The 27504-nt window shown below is 37.3% G+C and overlaps 1 protein-coding gene, 2 long non-coding RNA genes and 1 pseudogene across 4 annotated transcripts in view; 1 reads left to right on the forward strand and 3 right to left on the reverse strand.

Moving 5' to 3' along the window:
* Positions 1 to 698: 698 nt before the first annotated feature.
* LOC309494833 (alpha-2-macroglobulin-like) overlaps positions 699 to 27504 on the reverse strand; it is a 33767-nt pseudogene continuing 6961 nt past the window's right edge. The window contains exons 14-24 of the transcript in view: positions 4228 to 4360; positions 3985 to 4136; positions 3509 to 3630; positions 3380 to 3431; positions 3205 to 3288; positions 3094 to 3118; positions 1625 to 1780; positions 1287 to 1443; positions 1139 to 1213; positions 1023 to 1068; positions 699 to 763 (exon numbers count right to left, since the gene is read on the reverse strand). The product of the transcript in view is annotated as an alpha-2-macroglobulin-like (transcript). The remainder of the gene's footprint in view (positions 764 to 1022; positions 1069 to 1138; positions 1214 to 1286; positions 1444 to 1624; positions 1781 to 3093; positions 3119 to 3204; positions 3289 to 3379; positions 3432 to 3508; positions 3631 to 3984; positions 4137 to 4227; positions 4361 to 27504) is intronic.
* LOC309503905 lies at positions 4909 to 5668 on the forward strand. The gene is made up of 2 exons (XR_014207929.1): positions 4909 to 5247; positions 5310 to 5668. It is a non-coding gene; the product is annotated as an uncharacterized lncRNA (long non-coding RNA).
* Positions 13471 to 19389, reverse strand: LOC309500215 (sterile alpha motif domain-containing protein 3-like). Its single transcript, XM_082171779.1, has 4 exons — positions 17825 to 19389; positions 16979 to 17134; positions 16764 to 16853; positions 13471 to 14646 (listed from the first exon to the last, which is right to left on the reverse strand). Exons 1-4 carry the CDS (start codon positions 18758 to 18760, stop codon positions 14323 to 14325), a joined length of 1506 nt encoding a protein of 501 aa, XP_082027905.1. The 5' UTR covers positions 18761 to 19389; the 3' UTR covers positions 13471 to 14322.
* On the reverse strand, positions 20563 to 21278 carry LOC309503585. The gene is made up of 3 exons (XR_014207756.1): positions 20949 to 21278; positions 20760 to 20856; positions 20563 to 20660 (listed from the first exon to the last, which is right to left on the reverse strand). It is a non-coding gene; the product is annotated as an uncharacterized lncRNA (long non-coding RNA).

Below are 27504 nucleotides of genomic sequence, written 5' to 3' on the forward strand. Positions count from 1 at the left end.
CTTGACAGGGCAGCTAACCATCTGTGTCCTGCAGCATCGAGCTTAGCTGAAGTCAACACATAGGTTAAGGGGTTGTTGTCAGTCATGACGACAAATTTGGCCCCATAAAGGAAGTCAAAGAATTTGTCTGTCACTGCCCACTTGAGGGCAAGAAATTCAAGTTTATGAACAGGATACCGCCTTTCACAGTTAGACAGTCCGCGGCTTGCATAAGCGATTACTCTATGTTGACCATTCTATTCCTGATTTAGAGCCACTCCGAGTCCATGCAGACTGGCGTCAGTGTGCAATATAAGGCTTCCTCAGGTTCGCAAATCCCAAGACAGGTGCAGATGTCAGCTTCTATATTAGGGTCTGAAAGGCCTCTTCACACTCTGAAGACCACTTTTCATTGAAAGGTCGTTTCCAGTCAGCAGGGGAAAACTGAGCTCTTTTCACACCAGACAGCCTTTTAGGTGAAAGATATCCAGCAGTTAGACTGTTGAGAGGTCTGGCAATTTTTTAATAATCTTTAACAAACCTCCTGTAGTATCCTGTAAATCCAAGAAAGGATTTCAGCTCCTTGATGTTGTTGGGTCTAGGCCAGGAGGTGAGTGCTGCAATCTTTCCTGGATCGGTTTCTACACCTTTCTCTGACACTACATACCCAAGGTACTTGACAGAGGTTTGAAAGAAATGGCATTTCTGAGGGGACAACTTTAGACCATAATCTTTGAGTCTGGTGAGAACACGCATGAGGCGATCTTCATGTTCCTCAAGAGTACTGGAAAACACAATGAGGTCATCAAGGAACACTAAGACTTATTTTAAATTCATACTGCCTACACACTTCTCCATCACACGTTGAAACATGCTTAATGTCCGTACGTGTCCTTAATGGTCTGGCTATTCAATTTTCTATAATCAACACAGAGTCTTATGGCACCATTTTTCTTTTTCACTACCACAATGGGGGAAGCAAAAGGGCTCTCTGACTCGCGAATTATGTTAGCGTCGCGCAGCTCTTTAAGATGGAGTCTCACCAGCGACAGGCCTCAAGCATGACAGAGCGTTGGTAATGACTGGATCCTGAAAGATAAAAAAAAAAAAAATCAGACAACAGCCAGGACAGAAAGGTCACCTGCAAGGAACTCTTTACCTCGATGGGGACACCTAGTTCAAGCAGTGACACAACAGTGTAGGCAGTCGTGGTCATGTTATCACCAACTCCACTCTACAACACGCCAGCATATGGATTAAACTCAGACAGAGCCTTTGGGTAAGTGTCCATTTGATAACACATGTACCTTCATGTCGTTGTGGTACAAATTTCCCTGTTGCATGAGACAACCATTTGAACCCTGTTGGCTTATTAGCCAGTCCTTTGCACTCTGAAGGATGTTCGGATCAGTGAAGACAAAGCACTCCGCTAGACCAAAAGTCCGCATGACAAAGGAGGTCAACCTGAAAAACAACTGAATTTAAACTGCAGTGACAAAGGTTACACAAGAATAGAACAGTGTGAAACTCTTGGGGGGTGCTTATTAGTGTTTTGACAGCTTCAATGGGAAGCGCGGGAGTTAACATTACATTTCGTACTAACTTAACATTTAGTTTCCCCAACATTCAATGGATCTGCTCGCACATACCTCTCTGAAGGTAGCCTGTGGCAGTCTCTCGGATGGCTGCGGTGAGTTGCCCCGTGACTTCCAGGTACTGCAGGATATAAATATTGGGAGCAAGAACAACCATATTCTGTTCTCCACAGCCATACGGCATCTGTAATAACCTATCCAGATTCTTCAGCGTAGACATGTGCCGGTATTCGGTAATGCGATAAATCGCGGTAATGAATATGCACGATATTGTTATCGTGGGCACTTCAAAATACCGTGAAAAATAATAGATCAGAATTTATATTTACAGAACGCGCATTAACTTATTTTCCATTAACCGCTTAAACAAACACTGCATATATGCTGCGCGAAACACGTGCGCACTCTGATGTAAACAATCCCCACATGTAGAAGCACTGTGTGCATGAGGCGCAGTGCGCACTCTAGTCTAATGAATCCTCACATGGAGAAGAAGCACGGCAGAAGGAGGAACGCTGCCGACGATTTATCCCCCTTCTAAAAGCAGGGCTGTCAACTCTGCATTCAGTGTGAGACTCACGCAATTTACACTTTTCACACGCTCTCGCGCCACACATCCATTTTCTCACGCAGAGAAAAATCGCGAAGCAAAGAGGACACTGACTCTGACAGACTAGACAGAGCAGGTTACTTTTGGTATGAAAAAAATTCTCAGCTCTCAGGTTCTGTCCATTTTGTGACGAAATTCAGACAATAAATACCGTTTTGGCGCTTGTAAATGTGACATGACCTATCGCTGTAGCGCCTCAGTTCAAGTAAACCGATCATCTGTTACTTTTTATTTAAAGATACAGTACAACTTACCGAAAGGTATTTATTTATGCCTCATAAATAATATCGATCAATCAGTGTTGTTCAACCACGGAACAAGCAATAAAACTGCAGGTGAACAATTATGTCACAGAACGTTACATTTACCTCAGGAAAGCCATTTAATGACCAACACCTTAGTTGACTAGAAAAAATAGCTATAGTCAGAGAGGAGTATTTTGCTAAATATGTGCACTATATTACATTTGTATTATATTTTTACTTGTGTCATAATTGTTATTATAATGAAAACTAAATTATATTTAACTTAATTTGTTAATTTTTAACCTTTAATAATACCAGCTGACAGGGCTCTCTGTATGTTTACAGCATTATGAGATATGTATTTTTTCTTGAGAAAAATTTACATGTAGGCTATCTACTGTAGCCTACCTAATATTTATCCAAAGAGTCAATATTGAATCAAGATTGAAATCAAATCGTGAAAATTGTGTAAAATTCTGTTTAGTTACCAAATGTTTTGACAATCACAATTACACCTATTGTGATGCAAGTTTTTTTTTCTACTTCCCCCCCCAATCCATCCATTTCTCTTGAGCAATTAAAATATCGTGATAATACCGTATACCGTGATAAAAGCTCAATCAATTAATCGCAGCATGAAAATTTGATACCGGCACATGCCTACTTCAGCGCACGACCCATTATGTCCCCTATGAGAGGTCAAGCATTAAACCCACATCAGAAACAAAATTATTCTGACAAATCAAATTGTTTTTAACTCATTTAAATGATTTACCAAGGACTGAAACAGATCATCTGGCTGATCCCTGAACCACATCTGTTGGAAACGTTAGAGTCACGACTTCAGAAAGAACTTTTCCTAGGGACCGAACAGAATTAGCATTGAACACTAGGTTAATGTTTGGCTGTACAGGGAGAATGTGTTTTGATTTAATAGAGTTCAAACAAACCATTTGGACACAGTAGCCAACTCTGGGTGTTTGTCCTTTCAACTCCTTCAGGCTATAGAAGAAATAAAACACCACATCAGTAGCAGCAGGAGATCCATGATCAAACTCCAGAAGGCTGGTAACACTTACCAGGACAAGAGGACTTTGAGTGACTACATCAATGCGTCCTCTCGTTGGCACAGTCACAACTTCAGTGCCACATTGAGTCTGGGATGCTTCAGCTGAAGCATTGACAGTCACATTGACAGCTCCTGTAGTGACAGACAGGAAGTGAGAAATACCACATACACTTCAAATTTAGAGAGAAAAAGATGGTCCAAAACTGACCAAGAACAGAAGCTGAGAGAACCCATTTGAAGGTCTTTCTCCCATTGGCACAAAGACAGGATGAATATGGATCAGAATATGGTTTAAGAGTGAAAGCCTTGGATGAAGCTGGAGTTTCATTAACCTGTCAACAAAACATCAGTGCACATGAAGGACACAATAACTTCTATATACAGATCCATTATATGAAAAAACCATGACAGACCATGATGCACTTAGACAGATAGCTGAAGACTGTGGCCTTCAGCTCAAAAGACTCCCCACGGACGATTGAGTACGGCAGGGAGAGCTCCAGGAAGAAGGCTGGAAGACCGTCAGCAGAGCAGGAGGAGCCAGACCAAAACCTTTGGAGGACAGGCAGAACGCCTCAATCTCCCATGTGGTGATTGTGTCAGGAACAGAGAGAGGAACTTGTGCTGATCCAGTGGCTCTGAAGGACAGAAGAAGGGAGAAATAAGGGGTATGAGAAGTAAAAATTATGGGCAAGCAGCTTTAGATGGAACAAAAGACTTCACACCAACCCCACTTCAGCGAACTGCCAGATCCAGGATTCTGGAAAGTAAGTCCTGACGTTCACGTCTAAAGAAGAAGTGCCGCCCTCACTTTCTTCTACTGAAGCAGCTGTTGCCATGGTTTCAGGAATATCTGTTGGCTCTGAGGTTTGACCGTTTTCATGAACAGTGTCATTAATCAGGTCTGAGTATGGAAATCCCCCCAATCACATCATTTTATTTGCTCAATATAGGAATGTTTTCAGTGTAGATACTGCTGTATTCCTTTTAACGGTTATGGGATAACAGCAGTCGAATCAAACATCATTACCTTGTGCGTCAAGTAGAGCCCGACCGATAAAGGATTTTTAAGGCCGATACAAATATTTGGTGATTTAAAAATCCGATATTCCGATATATCGGCCGATATATATATACATATTTTTTTTAAATCCAGAAACGCGTAACAAAACATGAACAGATCTCCCTAACATTAGTTATTTGTCGTTATTTAAGAGTCCTCAGCCTTACTAAAATAATATGATAATGCAGTTTAAAAATAAACTTGTTTGTTTTATTGTCACAACAGAACAGAATATATTAAAGTTCTGATAAATATAATGTATAAAAATACAAACTTAAGATATGAAACTTAAAGTCATTTGAACAAAAAAAGTCAACTATTATTATTAATATTAAACAGATCACTCAGATCATTAGGATCATATCAGCTAGAAGTACCAAGGGTTCACTCTAAACATGGCGAGTCTGCTTTTAGCTATTATGCCAGCCACAGCTGGAACCAGCTTCCAGAAGAGATCAGATGTGCTCCTACAGTGGTCACATTCAAATCCAGACTCAAAACACTTCTGTTTAGCTGTGCATTTACTGAATGAGCACTGTGCCGCTGTTCGTCCGACTGTTTGTACTGTACTGTATTTTATTTTATTTTTCTAAACTGTTTTAATTATTCTTATTTCTTTTAATTACTTTAATTTCTCCTATGTGAGCAGGGCATTTAGCCCGTAATTGTAAATGCCCACTCAGAAGGTGTAGAAGAAAGTGATAATGTGAAAGTGACGTGTATTAATGTGGGTTTGAAAGTAGAACAGTATACGATATTAAAGTTTTCGTCTGAGAAAGAATGTGAACGCAGTGCTAAAGAAAGTGAAAAGAACGTGTGAGTAAATGAGGGAGAAAAGAAAGTTAAAGGAAAGTTGATAGATGGAAGTCGTAAGAAGATTGAAGGTTAAAAGAAGGTTGAAAGATTTAAGTCTTAAGGGAATCCTTTGAAGGAAAGATCTATAATAATATTCTTTTTTTTATTTTTAAAAGTACTGTATTTTATTTTATTTTTCTAAACTGTTTTAATTATTCTTATTTCTTTTTATTATTTTAATTTCTTCTATGTAAAGCACTTTGTATTGCCATTGTGTATGAAATGTGCTATATAAATAAACTTGCCTTGCCTTGCCTAATATTGACAGTAATAAATCAATTATGTAATAATGTGTGTGTGTGTGTGTGTGTGTGTGTGTGTGTGTGTGTGTGTGTGTGTGTGTGTGTGTGTGTGTGTGTGTGTGTGTGTGTGTGTGTGTGTGTGTGTGTGTGTGTGTGTGAAGAACTGATAAGATTGTAAATGTGTACCTTGAAATGCAATGTAAGTCGCTTTTGATAAAAGCGTCTGCCAAATGTCAATGTTATAAGCTACCTTATAATTACAATGTCAATGCTTATCCCTTTACCTGCACTCTTTTAATTCTATCAATCTATTCCATCAAGCTACAACAAACCATTTTCAATCATCATTTGCTGCCTGCCTTCTAAAATCTACTACTTAGTGATGCTCTAAATACATTATGTGACTCGTTAATGCTGCGGTTAAACTAAGTCAGCAACGCACACTTGGATTTCACACACGTGTAAAAGAAAAGCTAACTTTTATGCACAGGCTATGTTTGATACTTTTTCTCTATGTCTAAATGTTCACTCCTCGCTTGCCTAACTTACATTTTACAATGCAGAGACTGGAACTACAGATATGCTAGTTATAAATACAGTAATCATTACTTTATTTCGGCAGAATAAGTTCGTTGTGATTTCCGAGCTCATTAGCCGCGTTTCCACTGTCGGGCCAGTGCGAGCCAGGGCTTTAAACGGGCCGTGCCGGGCTAATAGCCTCGGGCTAATAGCACCGGGCCTGCGTTTCCACTGTCGGGCCAGAAGCTCCACAGCGCTTCACTAAAACACGCCCGTAACACGCCTCTCTGGAACAACGTCACACTAACCCATCATTTCACCAACAAATGGAAGTTTTATCAGAAAACTAATCAGAAATCACTGGAAACAGCGTTGAAAACAAACATGATAAAAGCGGCCGTTTGTTGGCATTTTTGTTGTTTACTTGAATATTTAAAAACCCAAGCATCGATGTTTTACCACAGGTTTACAATAAAAAGTGATACATTGATCATAATGAATTAATTTATGTCAAAATTGCACATTAGTCACTCAGAAATAAATTACCGTTAGGTCTATTTCACAAAAGAAAGAGGACACACTTACTTCTTCAGTCGCGTCTGTTACTGTTTATCTGGTAGTTACAGGACATATTTACATCACATTTAGAAAGAATGATAATTTCTACAAATATATGCCACCAAAAATATGACCTGAGGAGCTTTAGCACTCTCTCGACTCCCATACAGATATTTTCAGTCAGAGAAACAGAGGAAGCTCCCGAAAAAAAAGTTGCTTTATTTTATCATGATAGTACGGTATAAAGAGACGAGACGTAGGCTACTGACAGATAAAATAAAAACATGACTGTGATAGGCCTTTATGATTGGTCTGATTTCTTCAAGCGTTCACTATGTTTTTACACTATGCGTATCTTCAAGCGTTTACTATGTTTACTATGGTAATGGTTAGCGCGCATAGTCTTTTGCATCACAAACACAAGGCATTCAAACATGAACACGAGTTAAATTATTTTAAAAGTCTTTAATGCTGACAGAATCATCCGGCGCTGCCGTCTCCCGACTCAGGTGAACTCTGGACTCTGTTCGTAACCACTCCTCTAGCCCGAGCGATCTTCCTTGTATAGTGCCCTCTGGTGGACAAACTATGCAGCGCCAACACTCATTTCGTCCGCTTTTATTTAATTTTTTTAATATTCATTTATCGGCCATTATAAATGCCGATACCGATAGTTTGAAAAATGCCTAATATCGGCCCGCCGATGTATCGGTCGGGCTCTAGCGTCAAGGGTTACTCTTTCGCCTCAAATCGTTGTGTACAGCCGTCTGCCGGGAGCTAGATATTTTTGTCTAAGTTTTAAATATGGATATTTTTCTTGAACGCATCGCTTCACTTCAGAAGGACTTTATTAACCCCCTGGAGGCGCGTGGAAAACTTATCATGAATAGATCCGCTTTGATGGACTTTCTAAAGGCATACAGCCATTCACTCCCATTACAAAGCTTGGTAGAGCCAGGAAATTTTTTTTTATATAACTCCGATTGTATTCGTCTGAAAGAAGGTCATATACACCTAGGATGACTTTTTGGGTGAACTACCCCTTAAAAATCAGGAACATCACAAAATTACAGCACAATTAAAAATAAAGCGTTGCTTTACTCCAAATCTACATGGTTAAGACAATCAGTATATGAACTGAAATGTCCACATGCATATGAAAGCAATTAAACTATTTGATTTGAAGTTACTCCAAAACACCCCATCTGTTCCAATCTCAAGTATAAATTGGGTTATGGCCCATACAGGAACAAACAGCCCAATACACAGCAAACCACTGAAAGAACCCTAGTACATTTTCTGCAACTAGAAATTTCTATATGAGTTATTGCATATTCAGAGCAAGAATCAAAATAACGGCCATACTGTGATGGAAGTCGCGATAATTCAGGCCTCCATACATCAGACACTGAGGGACTCGGATAGGCAAATTTGTTGACACCTTCATCCCCACACTCTGTTAGAACAAGACAAACATAAGATTTGAAAATGTATGATTTAGTAAACATGAGAATTATCATTTTTATACCCTGAAGGTTTCGTAGGCTTGGTCTGTAGAAGCAGCTTGATGGGGGCGAACGTTCAGGCACTCCTGTGCATCCTCAACTTCATATGGATAATCAGATAGTGATCGCACTGGGAGCAAGTTGAACATCTTAGGAGAACAGTGAGAGAAAAATAAAATAAATAAAAAAAGCACGTGGATCATTTAGCCACATAATCAGGGTTTTTCCGCAGGTCTTAATCTTATTTTAACCTTCTACAAACTATGGCCTTAATGACTTAAAGGGGTGGTTGAATGTTGAAACTTTGCAGTGAAATCATAAAGTTCAGGTAAATTTCATCACAATCCCTGAAATTTACATAAACCCTGACCCCGGGAACATGCAACAAAGGGTGTGAGGCCATGTTTAGAAGGGGAAGTTGTAACGAGTTAGCTCAAGCGTAAAATAAACTGTTGCAAACAGAATCATAAAATACGTATTGTGCACAAGTTTTATTAACTAAATCCAGTGTTGGGAGTAACGCGTTACAAAAGTAATTAATTACTGTAATGCATTGCTTTTTGCTGTAACGCGGTAATGTAAGGCATTACTGGGGGAAAAAAAGTAATATTTTACTCGGTACAAATGTCAGTAACGCGCGTTACAAGCATTGTTAGTTAACCTGGAATAAAGTGGTTTTTATTTTTTTCTTCATACAAATTCGCCAAAATCACCGCGAGATCAGCAGAGGAGAAACGTCCGCGCAAAATGTTTCACTTCCTGTACGTTAATCAGACAGAGCCGAGATGAGTGAGCCTGCAGCGGATAGTACATTCTCAACAGCGAGAGAGGGAGTTTCCTGCTTACCAGTCGCAGTGGTCCAGCGCCGTTTCCATGGCAACTCTGCGCCGCGGCCGCTCCAGTGTTTGAAAGCGACATGAATGTTCAAAGTTCACGCGCACGGCAATTGATTAAACCACGTCAAAATCATGCAGCATTTACAAACATCTAGAATTAGAACATTACTTAAATAAAAATCTCATTAATATTAAATTATACATTTAAAACTGATTTTGGAGATCTATGACTCGTTCATAGACCAAATGGCCTATGCCCAGTGGCGGTTCTAGACCACAGTAACTGGGGGGGCCAGGCAGGGGCCACTTGTGCTTTTAGGGGGCACACCTTTAACATTCATCTTAACCTATTTTCAGTATTATTTCAAGTCATTTTTCACCATGTCATGCATGACTGCAATCTCTAGAAAAAGCTAATAAATTATATTAGCTAAGCTAATAAAACAATTTCAATTCAAATTAATGTTTCATTATGTTTAATTGTAGTGTGATATAATGATCAATAATAACACATTTTTAGCATCTAAGCACATCTAGGCACTTTTTTACACCTGGGGTGGGCGATATGGTAATAATATCATATCACAATTTTATTTATTTTTTCAGGAAAATCACGATTTTATCACGATTCTTTTTTCATGTTGGTTTTACTATTTTGCATGTGACTGAGCATTACAGCCAAACTAATGTCCCTATTTTAAAAGAAAAGCCTTATAGGTAACAAAATATAAAATAAAAAAGAATGGCAGACATTTAGGCCAAAGGCGAAGATAAAAATCTTTGTCACAATTTTCTTTGTTATTAAAAATTAAGAACAGTCAAGTCAAGTCAAGTCAAGTATATTTGTATAGCGCTTTTCACAATACAGATTGTATCAAAGCAGCTTCACAGTATTAAATTAAAATAATACAACAAAGTTTGGTTCAAGAGTAATTTATTGATTGATAAAATTAAATTAAATATCCCCAAAATATCCCCAACTGAGCAAGCCAAAGGCAACAGTAGCCTTAACTCTGTTAAGGCTTTAACAGAGATACATATTACACATACACAACTTAATATACAAATTAAATAAACAGTGCTTTATTTTTTCAGCTATAGGTGTATTTAACAGTAGAATTGAAGAAAGTAATTAAATGAACAAATATGAAAATAAAACACAACAGACTTAAAGTTCTCAGTCAAGAGCAGTGAATGATTTCCTCTGTGTTTTGTTGTTTTATTAACATTAAAGGGATAGTTCTCCCCCAAAAAAGTCATAATTTACTCTCTTAAGTTGTTTTAAACCTGAATAAGTTTCTTTCTTCTGTTGAAAATAAACTTTATTTGAAAGAATGTGAGTAACCAAACAGTTGATGTACCCCTGTGACTTCCATAGTATATTTTTTTCCTACTATGTATGGAAGTCAATGGGGACCAGCAACTGTTTGGTTTTGGGTGAACTATCTCTTTAAGGACAAGCGGCAGCATGTTTATTATTAGAGCTACTGTCTCTTTAAGAACTGCACGCGACGCGTCTAATATACACGCATATGACAAGCAGATTTTAATTAATTTTCTCTGTTTGCTTTCACTTTAGACATAACAAACTTTGTTTATGTAAACATTGTGTCTGTATTTGACAGTATTAGCGCAATATAAGACTCAAAAGATAACTTAGTCCAGTAACAGGCTTTTAGTGCATGTGCGCGTCGAGTGTACGCGCTCACTAAAGCGCATATTTGAACAGCGCATCAGCAGCGAATGACATGTTTAACCGGCAAGGCTTTAAAGCACATGCAAATAATGAACTTTTGTGAACTGCAGTGTCCCGTTCCTCTGCGTTAACATTTGATGTGAATATACGTCGTGCTGCAGTGTAGCCTATAGATGAAGGCGCCGCAACTGATAAAATGCGCAGTTGTTTGGTGTGATTTTACGATTCCAAATTTAGGGGGGCCAGAGGGGGGGCCAAGCTTGGTGACACGGGGGCACTGGCCCCCCCGGCCACCCCCCTAGAACCGCCACTGCCTATGCCCACACTACTGCAGTCACTCACAATAATAATTAAAATAAAATAAAAATATTTGGCTTAGTTATTATTCATTAGTTATTTTTATTTTTGCTAAAGTTTAAGCCTAAAGTTTACCCCGGGCTTAAAGTAAAAAGATGTGTACACCATGCGTCCATGCAAAGTACCATGGTAATATTTGAGGTACCATGGTTATATCTGAGGTAGTATGTACCATGGTAATATGTACGGCAGAATGTACCATGGTTATTTCTGAGGTACTAGGGCATGTACCATGGTAAATCTGAGGTACCATACTATGTACCATAGTAACATACTGTACAGTATAGTACTTCAGATATTATCATGGTACCATGATAATATCTGAAGTACTATAAAGTATGTACCATGGTTATATCTGAGGTACTATGGTATGTACCATGGTAAATCTGAGGTACCATACTATGTACCATAGTAACATCTACAGTACCATGCAATGTACCATGGTACCATGATAATATCTGAAGTACTATATAGTATGTACCATGGTTAGATGTAAGGTACCATGGTACTACCATGGTACTACTATGGTATACCATGGTATGTACTATAGTACATCATGGTAAAATTTCTTATGGGTCCAAGCTCAGTCGGATACCACATCACCTTCTACTGGATGTGTAATGAGCTAATTGAGCATCATACGCTACATTTAGATTGCCAAATCCATATTTGCAGTTATTTTGGTGAGAGTAACTTAAAAGTAATGCAATAGTAGTGTAATGCCTTACATTTTAAATACAGTAATATTGTAATGTAACGAATTACTTTGAAATGACAGTAACAAGTAATAAATAACGCATTACAGTTTCGAAGTAACTTGCCCAACACTGACTAAATCACAAACATAGCAGGAAATGGAACTATGGTAAAGATCCATTTAACTATGAAAAAAACCATCAGCTTATCATTTTCAGAGCACCTGCTTATATGTATACTTGCATGGCCTTTGGAGCAGAAACATTTAGATGGTTAAAGAAAAGTTGGTGAACTTGATTGGTTTGTTTGACTTTGTTCTAGTTTAAGGTTTTCTCTCTCTCCATGAGCACATGCAGATTGTGGGCCGGATAGGCCACACAGGCAACCAAGGAGTGAGAAAGTCGGAAGAGTTGATGGTTGCCCATTCAGTGATGTAAGATTGCAGTTTTCTTCTGAGTAGGATTGAAGAAAATACAGTCTGACTCCTTTGGGAGAGTGAAGGCATAGCAGGCTGTGGCCGACGCTGGTCGTGTGTGATACTGGCCAATGGTGAGCCTACGTTCTGACGTACAACCCAAAAGCGCTGCGAGCCAGCTCTCAGATTTCATCAAAAATATCTTAATTTGTGTTCCAAAGATGAACGAAAGTCTTACGGGGTTGGAACAACATGAGGGTGAGTAATTACTGACCGAATTTTCATTTTTGGGTGAACTTACCCTTTAAATGCCCTAAAATAGCTTGAATGCAACTCTAGTCTACACCCTTGCTTCATTTAGTATATCGTTAGCCTCATAGCATAATTGCCTAAGTCATTTTGTGTTTTTTATTGTTTTCCAAAGACATTGAAATATGACTTAGGCAATTATGCTATGAGGCTAACAATGCGGATCCATGAATATGCAATTAGCCCTGCCTCCAGTCAATCATACCAGTGAGGAGATCCACTCAGTTTGTCAACTTTACTGAAGTAAACGCTGCACAATGGTATCACTACAACATCGGACACAGGCTTTTCAGTAATTATTAGGCTTTTGCTTGATTGAATTAGTGAACAGCTAATAATGGTGTTGCTAATGTTATACAAACCATGTTCCAGATCATCATAACATACATCATTATACATAATTCACCTGCTATATTGCTAACGATTTTTCAGCTCAACAGAAAAATATACTGGTATGGCTTCTCTTGAGACTCCCCTGCTTCATAGTAATGATGATATGCTAAAGCCTGCCTGCATGTTGACATGATTGCTTACAAGGTAGTTTGTGATGTCAGAAACAATTTCAAACCATCTTTAGAACGCTGCAGCTTTAAAGAGAAAATACTCAGCAATGATGTTGACTTGTGAATTTGCACATGCTTTGTCTGAAAGTATATTAAACACACCAGACAAATAAACATTAAAAACTAGATTTTTCCCCACAGGGGGTCTTAATTTTTTTTTATATGGGCCATTCTACAGAATTTGTGCAAACTGCTGTCCCTCATCCAAAAAACACATCTGAAAAGCATTTAATTATTAACATCTTAGATGTTTACTAAGATCCTTCAATTATCTATTGAAACCCACAATAATATTTAAGATATCAGTAAGCTTTATATATAAAATCATCATTTATGGGCTACTTTCAATTACACTGTAAAAAACAATTTGTTGAGTCAACTTAAAAAACTTTGTTACCCCGCTGCCTTAAATTTTTTTGTCAACTTGACAATATATCTTTTGCTGAAGTAATTTCCCATTAGTGGAATTAACCATAATTTCCTAGTCCAGTCAACAAGTCAAGTTATGTCAACTGGAAAAATATTTTAACTTGAATTTAAAATAAAGATGACAACACATTTTGCCTTGCATTCATTTATTTAATGATAGACAACTCTTTCATTCACATTTAAGTTGAACAAGCAATTTCCTGTCAACAGATCAACTGAAATCACTTTTTTGTATTGATTTGTAAGCAAGACAAAATCACTCATCTATTTAAAGGAAAATGAGTGTACTGTACTATAAGAGAAATAAAAATTGTAGGATATGCATAGCACAAATCATGAGAAAGTTCCTAAATCAACTTTCTGCAAGAAGTACATAAAAAGACCACACCTTTTAAAGAAACATCATATGACAAATGTTAAATACTACATTTCAATTCATTAAAACAGATGTAATAAAAGCATAAAGGTCTGATTCTACATAGCATAGCTCAAATAAGACAGCAGTTTAAACACTGAATATTAACCTTGCAAATTTCCAAACACTCCTACCACAATGCAATTTATTGGTCATAAAACGAAACAAAGATAGAAGGGATAGAAGAGGAAATTGCATATTATACTGTATAGAAAATTGAGACGGGAAACATTAACATTTGTTTTCATGAGATGTGTAAACATGCATAGTTGAAGTCAGAACATGACAAACTTTAAATGTGCATGCTAAAAAGTATAGCAAAAGGCACAAAAAAGCCTAAAGCTCCTTAAAAAAAAAAAAAAAGGTCTACTTTTTGCGCAAGAGCTTGTTGCGAAGCCCATGAACACGTGATGAACAGCTGCTCCCACCAATGTTCATAACAAGTTTTTGCAGAGCTTCAAAGGTGTATTTCATTGTCTTGGGGTAGTCGATATTGACAACATAAAGAAGACCCATCAGGAGTCCAAATGCCTTGGGGACATCTGAGATGTCAGTGACAACAAGATGTTCCTCCAAAATGAGAGCGATATCAATTGTGTCTTTGGGAAGCACATCACATTGCTGCTCCTCAGTTACAATTAGAATGCCCACGTCAGTTCCTTTCACAACGTCCTCAATTTCACTGGATGGCTGAAAAGAAAAGAAAAGACAAGAAAAAAATTTAACCCATTCCACATGACAACAACAACAACAAGAGAGATTAACACAGTTGCCAAATTGCTTTATGTTACACTTACTCTCGCATCAGCTGTTGTGTAAACAGTAGGGGTGTAACGGTTCACAAAATTCACGGTTAGGTTCGATACGATACACTTGTGTCACAGTTCGGTTTGGTACATTTTTGATACAGCAAAAAGAAAGAAATGCCAGAGAAATTTCCTTGATTTAATTTTTTTAATTTAGATTTTTTTTTACTTTGAGCAATTCTGGAGCTATAATTGACTCTTCTTAGGAGCATATAAAACAAAACAGCTCCTTGGAAAATATATTGTAGTACTTATAAACAAAGGTTTATTTTAGTTCAGAATGATTAACATTTGAGGGCAGCAATTGTATTCATAATGTCAAAATAAAACCGACGTAATGTTACTTGAAGGCATTATAGCCTACTATTCCTGCCAAACTTCCATGGTTACAGTGAGTGTTACTACAGTAAATCCATGGTGAATGTTGCTGATCTGTGGACACTGGATAGTTCATTCATGGCACAATGTTTCTTCCTGGTTTCCACGTCAGCACTGTTTGATCCGTTAATAACGGAGAAATGTGAATTTTTCTCACTAGATATCGCAGCGATGTTATTACTTCTGTAGCGAATTAAAATGATTTCTTTACTGGATATCTTATTAGCGCTGTGTAGTAACAGTGTCGCTTGATCAAGATCGGCTCGCGCTGCTTTGGTCCAAACTGATAAACGGTCCGTCAACAACACAATAACGAGCAGTTTCGTTCTGCTTGCATTACGTTTGCCATTTGATGTCGGACAATGTTGTGGTCGCGCCGGCGGATTATGAGTGCGCTAACCACGCGCAACGCTTCTACATTTGAAATAACGAAATTACAAATGTATTTTGAAATGTCAAAATCCCGCCCGAATGAATGATCTGCTTATGTCATTTTTCCTTTTTTATTCAAAATATTCATGAATGTGTTAGATATGGCATGAAATATCTGATATTACGATTGTCAAATATGCAAGTGGATGTGTTTTGTTGTTCAAACACCTTTATAACGATCGTGTTAGATATGCGCAACGTATTGTATCTTATTAAAATACGTACATTATTAGGAATTTACCACCTTTAGCTCAATTTGAGATTATTTTTTTGTCCTTTTGCATGCAGTTTGCGAAGTGACAAAATGAATCAAAGCACAACTAGTCCACACTTGTATTTTCTCAGTTTCTGAATTTGATGTTATCGGAGGCTAAATGCAAACAATTTATCTACACTTGACTTTTGAGACTTATTTCATGCAACTTGATAATATAATTGCACTTTCATTTTCTCTATTTGAAAGTTTTTAATGCTGTTATTTGATGTTAAGTTTTTAAAATGTGATGTTAATAAAATGCATTTTAACAGTTAAACTTAAAGCCTAGTTTATTAACATTTTGTTGGGGTGATTGGGGACAGGTGGGGCTCGGAACCCTTCCCTACCTCCGAAGTGGGGAATGGCAGAAAAAGTTTGAGAAACACTGGGTTAAAGGATTAGTTCCCCCAAAAAATAAAAATGTAAATACTTTAACCACAATTGTTCGTCTTTTTCCACAATTGCTGGTCTGCGATGTGCCGGGCATGACGTCATCACGTTGGAAAGGTCACAGGTGACATTAAACATTCATTAAACATTAAACATACACGAAAGGACCTTTTTAAACAAACTGACACAGACATAAATATGTCATTCGACATATAATAAAATTTGAACGATCCTCCTTCTCCACGCTAGTAAACAATGGGGCGGTACTTACACGACCTTACCAACATGATGACGAGTATACAAACAAACATGTTTCTTTGAACTTGATTTGAATCGGTTCAGTCGATTATCCCTGCTGTTTAAAACGTGAATCAAGATTCGTTTAACATCAACCGACTTGAATGACATTTTAATCGCTTTTCAACCGGTTGCGAATGAATCGTTACATCCCTAACAGTAGTATTAAAATAAATTTCTGTATTAGAGACAATTTTCAAAGAGCACAATTAATCTCATATGCAAGTATTGTCTGTCTTTAAACACACCTCACAAGACTTCAAAAAACTGGAGGAGTTCTCACGAAGGAAGTGGGGCAAGCCAAGCAGGACAGCAGTTCGCTTGTTCTGGTTTGAGTCCTGAAATGTCAGTATGCACACAACACACAAGTACTTACACACAAGAAATATATTTATATGTTGTTTTATGTGGGTTCTAACAAAACATTTCACAAAACCCTTATTGGTTTACAAGGAATACTTACATCAGCATCAAGCCATTGGAGGATTTTATGAAGCTGTACACTGTCATGGTCCATGTTTTTGTACAGCTCCAAAAACCTGGGGAGAAGTTCATCTAAGCCCTCATAGAATGAACTCATAAGGTCAGCAGACAAGAGACGGCTAAATTCAGCAACAATCTAAAAGCATAACATTAAAAAAAGACCATGTGACTCAAATTAATATTATATTATTCATTACTGATTATTATACAATTATAGTAGTTTAATTAACTGTCTTCTTAAGCAATATTACATGATTTGGGAGAGACAGACCAAAAAGATGCAAAGGGAGTTACATACTCCGTTTCTCATTCAAAACCAACCATATCACATCCAGTGATTAATGATAGATATATATACAGGTCCTTCTCAAAAAATTAGCATATCGTGATAAAGTTCATTATTTTCCATAATGCAATGATAAAAATTAATCTTTCAATTAGTTGATTCAGATGATTAGGTTAATAGCTCGTTTAGAGAACCTTTTCATGATATGCTAAGTTTTTGAGACAGGAATTTTGGGTTTTCATGAGCTGTATGCCAAAATCATCAGTATTAAAACAATAAAAGACCTGAAATATTTCAGTTGGTGTGCAATGAATCTAAAATATATAAAAGTTAAATTTTTATCATTACATTATGGAAAATAATGAACTTTATCACGATATGCTAATTTTGAGAAGGACCTGTATAAGTGCTGTTAAGATGAACGCATGCATCCAATTTCTTTGTTTAACACATTAAAAAATGTAATGCAATTAATGCAGCATGAACAATTGAATTCTTAATATCGAAAGCGTTTAGTGTTTGAAAATGCCAAAAAAATACCTGTCTTTCTGTGAATAACGCTGGCCATCTGGATTGAACATCACTCACAAGTGGCTCTTTATCAATGATCTCTTTTCTCCTTAGAGCATATGTGCTTGCCATGGCAGCATCAATGAATTTATTATTAGGGTTCTTCTTTTGAACTTCTATCAGCAGAGCTCTCCTTTCTTCTTCGAGGGAGCTGGTGGTTTCGCCTTCTGGCATATCAGGCAAAAAATTGGTTTCAGACCGCCTCGGCTTCTTAAGGCGTCTTTTACCTGTGCCATCTGTGGAGACTGACAGTGCTGGACATCCTGCTACACGCAACTTCTGTCTGAAGTTTCCCATTTTAAAACTCAAACTGAACTTCCAGCAGTACCAGCCACACGAAGACCCTGGCTCTTTTAAGCACGGATGTTTTTCAACCAAGGCTTTGGCAACGCTTTCAATTTGTTCCCGTAATGGGTATGGATTAAAGTTGAACATAACTTCTGCAAGTTTGTTTAGGATTTCAGTTTTAAGTTCCTTTGTAACATCCAAAAGGGAACCATCTTTTGTGTGTGCATCATTTGATCGCCGGAGCTTCAGTTCCGCATCATATGAAAAACTTGGAATGATGAAGGGCTCAGGCCAGCCCTTTGATTGACTGGGTGTACCCGACACCAATGATGATGCAGATGTGCTGGGGGTGTCATGGTTACTGCGGTCATTAAACTGTTCATTTGGTGGTGTCTTCTGGATGATCTTCAGTGTCGCTCTCTCCTTTGGTAAATCTGTTAGTCTTGTCAGATTGACTAAATCATTCTGAAAATCTGGATCTTCATATTGTAACACAAACTCCCCATCCAGATTAAGTTTAGACCTCAAAATCAACTTCAGATCTTCAACGTTTTCTGGCAGCTCATCAATCACCACCTTCCTGATGTCATCTGGTGACAACACAACCCTGAGCAACATCCTAAATGTAAAACACAGAAGGGAAAGAACCGATTATCAAAATACAAGTAGCAATACGCAGCTGGTTATAGGGATCTCCCAGTCACGTGACCCCTAGCCGCGTGTCAGCCATTTTGACGGAATACTTCAGCGCACTACATACATGAGAATGCGGATTATCACGTTTTATGGCTGCGAATTGATTAAAATAATGAATAATGGTCACTGTATTAATTATCTTGAGCCTGCTGAAATGTTCCTATAAATATATTTTCTTTCCAACTGTGCAATCTGAATAAAAAATAGGCTAAATATATTTATCCACTAAACTGCAGCAGTCCTATGCTCGTCTTCCCATTAACATTTTTTTTTCTCTTTCTGACATTTTATACCGGTTGGGCTTACATTTTTTTATTAAATTGACTATAAAAAAAAGATTGCTTGTGTGTTGGTGTTTATTCCAGTCTTTTAAAATAGTTGAATGAATGAATGCTCGCGAGGTGCCTGTAACGATGTTAAATAGGCTAACGTTAGGCTATTTAATGTAGGCTACACAGGGTAGAGGAGAACGACAGTCAACTTAGAATATTATAGCATTTTGGCCATGTAAATAGTGAAAATATTGACATTGAAAAATGACACAGAACGATTAAAATTGAATATTTAAATATTTAATCCAAATAAATAAATATAAATACACTTTAGCTTATCTTTTATTATTAATAGTAAATAGTAAAATTCGGTCCGATTTCCCCGTGGCGTGTTGCTATGCAACTCCACAATGACAAAAAAGTTTTAGTGGCTAATGGATTTCCACCGCCGAAAAACGCTTGCTGTAGCTCTGTTACAAGATTTATTTACGTAGAAGAGAAAAACACCCGCAGTGCACCCGCATCCTTCATGTCTTTTTTCATGTTGCTGCGCCTGGAAAAAAACGAACGCGTCGCTTTAATTATAAGCGCGCTTGCTGCGCGCCTACATTTGAATGAACTTGAGCGCGAAAAAGAAGCGATATGTGAACTGCCTCTTGGCCAGCGACTTCGATACTTTTTTGCTACTTCGTAATAACTTTATGCGGCCAGCGTTTCTGGAAATGAACGAGGGTGAAATCTTTTTTAAGACCTGACTAAATGAAATTTAAGACCGTGGATGAAAATCTGGCTGTTTTCAAGACGTTTCAGAATTTAAGACATTTTAAGACTTTAAGACCCCGCGGGAACCCTGTAATTACTACACAGTGTGTGCCTGCTGTGAGCTGATATATCACAAAATTACTTAGTGTACCTTTAATGAAGTAAAAAGTCTTTTGGAGAGAGCAGAAGTCGTTCAGCGGAGAGTTAGCTGGGCAGTTCAAAAGACACGAGACGCTCAATGAACAATACCTTACTAGCATATTAAAAAACAACAACATTATACTGTTCCAAAAGTTTATAAAAATTATAATTACTGAGTGTACCTTTAAAGAAGTAAAAAGTCTTTTGGAGAGAGCAGAAGTCGTTCAGCGGAGAGTTAGCTGGGCAGTTCAAAAGACACGAGATGCTCCAAGTCCACAGCTGAAAATGTTCAATGAACAATACCTTACTAACATATTAAAAAAACAACAACATTATACTGTTCCAAAAGTTAATAATAATTAAAATTACTGAGTTTACCTTTAAAGAAGTAAAAAGTCTTTTGGAGAGAGCAGAAGTCGTTCAGCGGAGAGTTAGCTGGGCAGTTCAAAAGACACGAGACGCTCAATGAACAATACCTTACTAGCATATTAAAAAACAACAACATTATACTGTTCCAAAAGTTTATAAAAATTATAATTACTGAGTGTACCTTTAAAGAAGTAAAAAGTCTTTTGGAGAGAGCAGAAGTCGTTCAGCGGAGAGTTAGCTGGGCAGTTCAAAAGACACAAGATGCTCCAAGTCCACAGCTGAAAATGTTCAATGAACAATACCTTACTAACATATTAAAAAAACAACAACATTATACTGTTCCAAAAGTTAATAATAATTAAAATTACTGAGTTTACCTTTAAAGAAGTAAAAAGTCTTTTGGAGAGAGCAGAAGTCGTTCAGCGGAGAGTTAGCTGGGCAGTTCAAAAGACACGAGACGCTCCAAGTCCACAGCTGAAAATGTTCAATGAACAATACCTTACTAACATATTAAAAAACAACAACATTATACTGTTCCAAAAGTTAATAATAATTACTGAGTGTACCTTTAATGAAGTAAAAATATTTTTGGTGTAAGAAGAAGCCGTCTTTGGATGGTGTAGGAATACAGTGGGTAATAGTGGTTTAGTTCCTCAGGTTGTAGCAGTAGGAGATCAGCAGACAGTTGTCTAAACAGTTCAAAAGATCCAAGATGTTCCAAGTACACAGCTGAAAAAGGTTCAACAACGAACAATGCCTTGTTAGCCACTATGAGCAGTTTGACAATTTTCCCAAAATCAGGAAGCCCACTTGTGCTTCCAACGGAGACGAACATTCCCTCTGAATATGTTGTTCCATGCAGAGAAAGTGTTGTTGCCAGGGAAACAGATGCAACATCTTCATACTTCCTGTTAAAGGGATACTTCACCTCTGGAAAGATGAATGTGTATTTAAAATAGGTCATTTATGTAGAAGAAATGTGAAATTATTTTTGAATTTGGAGCTTTCTAGACTGAGAAAAGCCAGAAAATGTATTTTTGGCTTATGTGGATGAAAGACAACAACTCCCAGAATGCACTTGCTTCGCTGCCCTAGGAGGCCACTCCCAAGCCGCGCCTACCAGTTAGAGAGCGCAGTTGAAAACAACAAGGCTACTAGTGAGACTCTGACGCATATGAATCACTCATCCGTCCATAAGGCTAGCTACCACCGGAGCTTGAAATTCATTTCACACAAAATGTCTAACGTTAGTTAGTTGGCGAACTCATTAATGAATTACTCCTCATTTGTATTTCTTTCGAAGTGGTGAATTATTGCATGGTTACGTTACCGGGATGTTCAGTCAGATGCGGTGCGAAACTAGGATGGTTCACAACACAAACGTCCGTGTCCTCGTCTGATTCACAACACAAACGTCCGTGTCCTCGTCTGATTCAGAGATTTCGTCCAGGAGAAATTGGCATCGTTTAAATGCTTTGCAGCAGACGGACTCTATCTCTGTGTTCGTAGCGGTTCGTAGTTGCATAGTGAGATCACCGGCGCCACCAGTCCGCCCCCAGCTCGAGCCAGTCTGGGCTTCTCGTCCGCGACAGGCAGGTCTTCTGCCTCGGCTGCTCTTCGCTATGCGGCTTGTAAAGGTAGCCACAAACACCTGATTCGAGCATCAGACTTCCGAAATCCTCTTCTTCTACATCATATTGAGTAACGTTACCCTCCGCTATTGTCATATCTTCACAGCTTGCTCCACAGTGCCTGTTAGCTTAGCTTCCAAACAAGATGGAGGATATTGCTTTTAGTTTCAGAAAGTGAAGTCCCACCCACTGATCTGTAATAGGCCTGTAGCGTGAGCGGGTCCCGCCCCCTGGAATAATGAGGAGCTAGTGTTTGTAGTCTCTACACTTTTCAATGAAATGTGACTTCCTGCTTATTATGACGCAAAATGATGATTTTTACGTCATAATAAGCAGGAAGTAAAACACTTAAATCCTTATTTCTCCCATCTCAGGGAAAAATTAATGAAAAATCCACGTTTATTATAATATATGACTGGGTTTCTAACAATACAAAGCTTAATGCAAATGGGTGAAGTGTCCCTTTAATGGCCTGCTTTAGGCCATGGTCCAATATAGCAGGAGAAACAACAGAAACACTCTGTACTTCAAGTTCTGGCTTGAAAAGGCTGGGCATATCAAGACAGTAGCCAAACATAAGTTGGTGCTTTGTGGCTAAAGTGAGTAAAATGTTTTTAAAATTGTTGACATCGCGGACAACTTTTTTAAAAAAGCTATGTTTTCCCTCGAAGCGGATTGTCCAGAAGTTCAATAAAGGTCCGAAACAATGGATTAGTTTAGGATAATGTTCCACAAAATGGTGTTTAGGTTTCAACTTGAAGTTAGGAAAAACCTCCAGCAACAACAGCCTGTGGTCAGAAATTTTTGACTCCAAAAAGCACACAGATTCTTCAGTAAACGTAGGTGAAGACAGAAGTTCAACAATCACTTTTAACTCCAAAATGATACCCCAGGTTTTGTCATGTTCAGGAACCAAATGACCAATCATGAAAGGAAGTAGTCTCAATAGTGTCCAATTTTCATGTCCATTTCCTCCAATTGTCCGTTTAGCTTTGAACGTTATTGGTATTTTCTGAGGTCGATTAGTCTTATCAGAAAACTTATAAGGAAAGTTTTGGATGACACTATTCAAATCATTAAGTGTGAAAAAGCCTCTTTCAATCAAATCTGACAGACACAAACAGAGTTCTGCTGGAACAATTCCTTCAAAAAGATCATGTAGAACATCAGGTGGAAAACCTGTTGATGAATGAAAATGTTCTAGTCTATTCAAAACACAGCTGGCCTTTACACCCTCAACACTTTTTAGTGTTTCATCGCTACTGAGACACGAAACATGGCCATCATGGGAAAGTTTAGTTCTGAGTGGGAATGATCCACTCCTAACTGGTACAGTTTGAAAGTCCTTTCGACTCGCAAGACAAAACCTACAACATTTGTCAACAGAGAAGGATTCTTGGAAACCTGCTAGTGAGTGGGCAGCTAGATTATCTGCAGATACAAAAGCAACTGTACCCTGAACATGTGCCCCTAGTCTTTTGATGTACAAACCTTGATTTTCAAGATGTTTAAGGTCTCTAAGAAGTGGTTCTAGAACAGCAGCATATCCATAGGTTTTCAAGTCATTGCTGTAACATAACAGTGCAAGATTAATAGATGATAAAGATGATCTATACCGAAGTGGTAGATTAGCCAGAACCCAATAGACGGCACAAATCTTGTGCTTTTTCCTTGAAGTGCCTAAAGGGTTACAAACTTCAAAGTCATCAATATACAACCCTATCGCAATACGTAACTCTTCTGTTGAGAAAAACTGATTTTCCCTGAAATACTGTCCATCAAGAAAACTTTCATACACCCCAGAGTTTAACCCAGAAACCTTCTCAGGTAAAACTTTGTCAAGGACATCATCTCTATTTAACAACTCATTCAGTACAGGTAAAATCGGGACATAAACCTTTTTTCTACCCTTATCTAAATCTAAAATGTACTCAATAGGTTCAATAACCTTAAAGTTTTCCTTGAAAAAAGAAGACCTCTTGTGGTCAGTGCCTAATGGACCAGTCCTTGACAAGAAAGAAAGAGGGACAGTTTTGTCTAATGTTTCTGTTATCAGTGTTGATGTTTCTAGATTAACATTGTGTTGCAGCAGAATTTGTTCTATTAATTTCTTGCTTAGTTCTCCTGTGAGGACACTAACCTCATAAAACCCATCTATTATTTCTTGAGTGGCTGACTTTGAAACATGCAATAGTGTTTGCATTCGCAAAAAAAGGGATGCCAGTTTTCGCTGCAGATACACCTCATTATTGGCATCATCATGTTCTTCAACATCAGAAATGGACTCATCCAATTCAACCACAGATGCACTACCTGGATTGTCTTCATCCAAATTAGAATAATTCTCACAAAACAATTCTGGTCGAAAGTCCTTTACGCTACCTGAACTGTGAAAACGACTATGATGTGCTGTAAATGTGGAGTACACGTTAGAACGGAATGAACACTGCCGATAAGGGCATTTCACAGTTTCCTTATTTTTTAGATGGCAGCGTAAATGTGCCAAATACTGGCGAAGGTGGCAGGGTTCTGAAAAACCACATAAGTCACAGAGTATGTGAACAGTTAGGGGTTCTGATGAATTTTGTGATGGCCCATGCTGCCTCAAATGCCTTTTCAGGTCAATTTGTCTTTTGAACGTACAAACACAATCATTATACAAACATGGTAAGGGACAAAACCTGCTGTAGTGTCCGTGCTTTAGTGTATAATGCCTTGTTATTGTGCGTTGATTCGATGAACTATATGAGCAAAGCTTGCATTTCCATTTCATTGAAACTGTCACAATCCAGGGAAGGGGGGGACCATTTCCTGAAAATATACAAACATCAATTAATTTTTATGTATATTAAGTAGTGTACATCTTTTCAATCCGTTTAGTCGTTTGCAACAATTTGTCATATCTACTCCCTAATCAAGACATAGCAGTTCAGGCAATCACACATGGAACATTTTAAAAGAAAAGTATTAAATATCACAGAGAGGACAATATTTAAATATTGCTGCAAGCAGCATTTAACATGCCTTTAGTATTTAAATGTGTTTGGGTACATTTGGCCACATTCATTTTCTAAATAACCCTGTTATAGCTATCTATGGTAAAGTTCAACGTTTGATAATTATTGCTCTAGAAAGTTCAGAGAATTACACTGCAGTAACGTTATTTTTTTAGGTTGGGCTAAAAATCTAGGACTAGGTCACAAAAGTAGAATTTTTAAATAAAAGAAAAATTTGATTGACAGCAGTGCTTATATTAAACACCGAACATTTAACTACGTAAATTAAAAAGATGGATGTTATGGTTTAGGCCTAACGTTACTCATGTTGTAGTTAAAAAAAAAAAAAATTATATTTCCCCTAATGTTACATTAAAATGAATGCTTAGTTTGTGGTTCATCGTTATCTTAATGAAAATACTGTGATAAAACGACAAACTCACGTATATTAAACGAAGAAATACTAGTTTTATTAAAAGTTATCTTGCGCATCCCATCGTCCTGTCAGTCACTGTTAACGTTAAACCCTAAACCTCACTCAGCCCTGCTAAAATACATACCGCGGCTTTGTGAGAAACCATTCGCGGCCCATTCTTTGGAAAAGCCTTCCGGTGCTCAGTTCGCACCTGCTATCGAATATTAATTAATCAAACTCTAAATACAATATTAGTCCAAAAACAGGCTAATTTAATACATTTTAAATACTACTATGATCAACAATTTCATCCGAAATCTAACTTATATGCTTCGGCGCCATTTTACGAATTGCTTACATTACGGATAGCATCGTGCAAAACTGTAACCAATCCATTAATTAGGATTAAAATTCGAACTGATTCAGTTTAGTATCGTAATTATTAAACTATCATAAATTAAATTCTACTCAACTAAGATAATAGGGATATCTGCTCAATCACCAACGAGGGCGGGAAACAAACAAGACAGACCCAATGTCAGTCCACATCTGCTGTTTATGCCAAATAGTAAAAATTAATACAATAAAATTCAATATTAGTTAAGGAGTTGAGAAATATTGCATTTTAACCACCATCATTAACGTAACTAGCTTATACAGGCGCCATTTCGAATATCTTACCGGCTCATGGAAAATCGGCAATCAATCCATTAATTAGTAATGAAATTCGACCAGATTAGTTTAGTATCATAGTTATTAAATTATTAATTGAACTCACCTTATTATATGCAGAGACGATGGTTGTTTGATGATGCTGAATGAAATACTCCTGCTGCTGTAACTGCTTGAGTTTCCACCTGCTTTAGTCCTGCTTACTTAGATCTCGCGATATTACACAGAGCAAAGCCCGCGAAAATCTATACTGAAAACAAAAGGATCCTTGTGGTATGTTGAAATGTATTAAATTAACCATCTTATTATTTTTTTACATGGTGGTATTAAAATTCAATGAAAACTACAAATTCTTAAATTAACATTTAAATATATGCACCTTTATATGTATATAATTACATATTACTTTATGAATTGCTTTAAGTAGATTTTAACTGATAATGACAAGTGAGTTGTGCTTGATGTTAGAGCAGTAAAATGTACTTAGAATTTACTCTTGCAAATTGTTAAGAGAATTTTATTAAGAAAATATATTAGTTATTTTGTTGGTGTATGTGCAATTGTATCAACATGCATTTTCTAGTTGAAACAACTAGTTATACTAGTTAATTCAACTTTCAGCTTAGTTGTGGACAATTAAACTTAAATTTTCTTGTTGTCTGGACAATTTCTAAAAATTAAGTTGTGTCTACAAAAAAAAAAAAGTTGAAATGGCAATTATTTTTTACAGTGTAGGAGGTGGCTGTCCCAAACCCTAACCCCTAAATTTCAACTTGTGAAAATGATATTGAATTTTTTTTTAGCAAATTTTTCCATTCTTGTTTAAAAAAAATATATATAATAATTTTTTAAATGAAGTTAATTTTTTTTAAATATTTTATTTTTAAATCATGAACTTTATCTAAAAAAAACATGTCCTGCATTTTCATGTCACTACCAAAACAGTGAATGTTGTAGTCCATTGGCTGAGACATTTTAACCACACCCCAACATTTTTGATCAGGAAATATTCCTGTGTCCCTCTCTCTCATGTGCTATATGGTGAGTAGATTGATCCCATCAGTGCTCGAATTGAGTCAAGTCTTATGGGGGGTCCCCAAGTTTTTTTGGGCGGGGGGTTGGTTAGTCTCGCAATATACACTTTATACAAAATATACAATATATTTGATCATAATATGCATAAATATATACTATTTATTAAAAACGCTTGAATTCACATACATATATATATATATATCTTCTTTTAAATTACTTACTTGAGTAATATGGATTTAGAGGGTGACAAAGCAGCATACATTTTATTTTCAGGATTTTTTGATGAATAGAAAGTTCAAAAGAACAGCATTTATTTGAAACAGAATCTTCTGTTACATTATACATGTCTTTACTGTCACTTTTGATCAATTAA

The sequence above is a fragment of the Leuciscus leuciscus genome (genome assembly GCF_965113295.1).
Source record: "Leuciscus leuciscus genome assembly, chromosome: 1".
Taxonomy (NCBI): domain Eukaryota; kingdom Metazoa; phylum Chordata; class Actinopteri; order Cypriniformes; family Leuciscidae; genus Leuciscus; species Leuciscus leuciscus.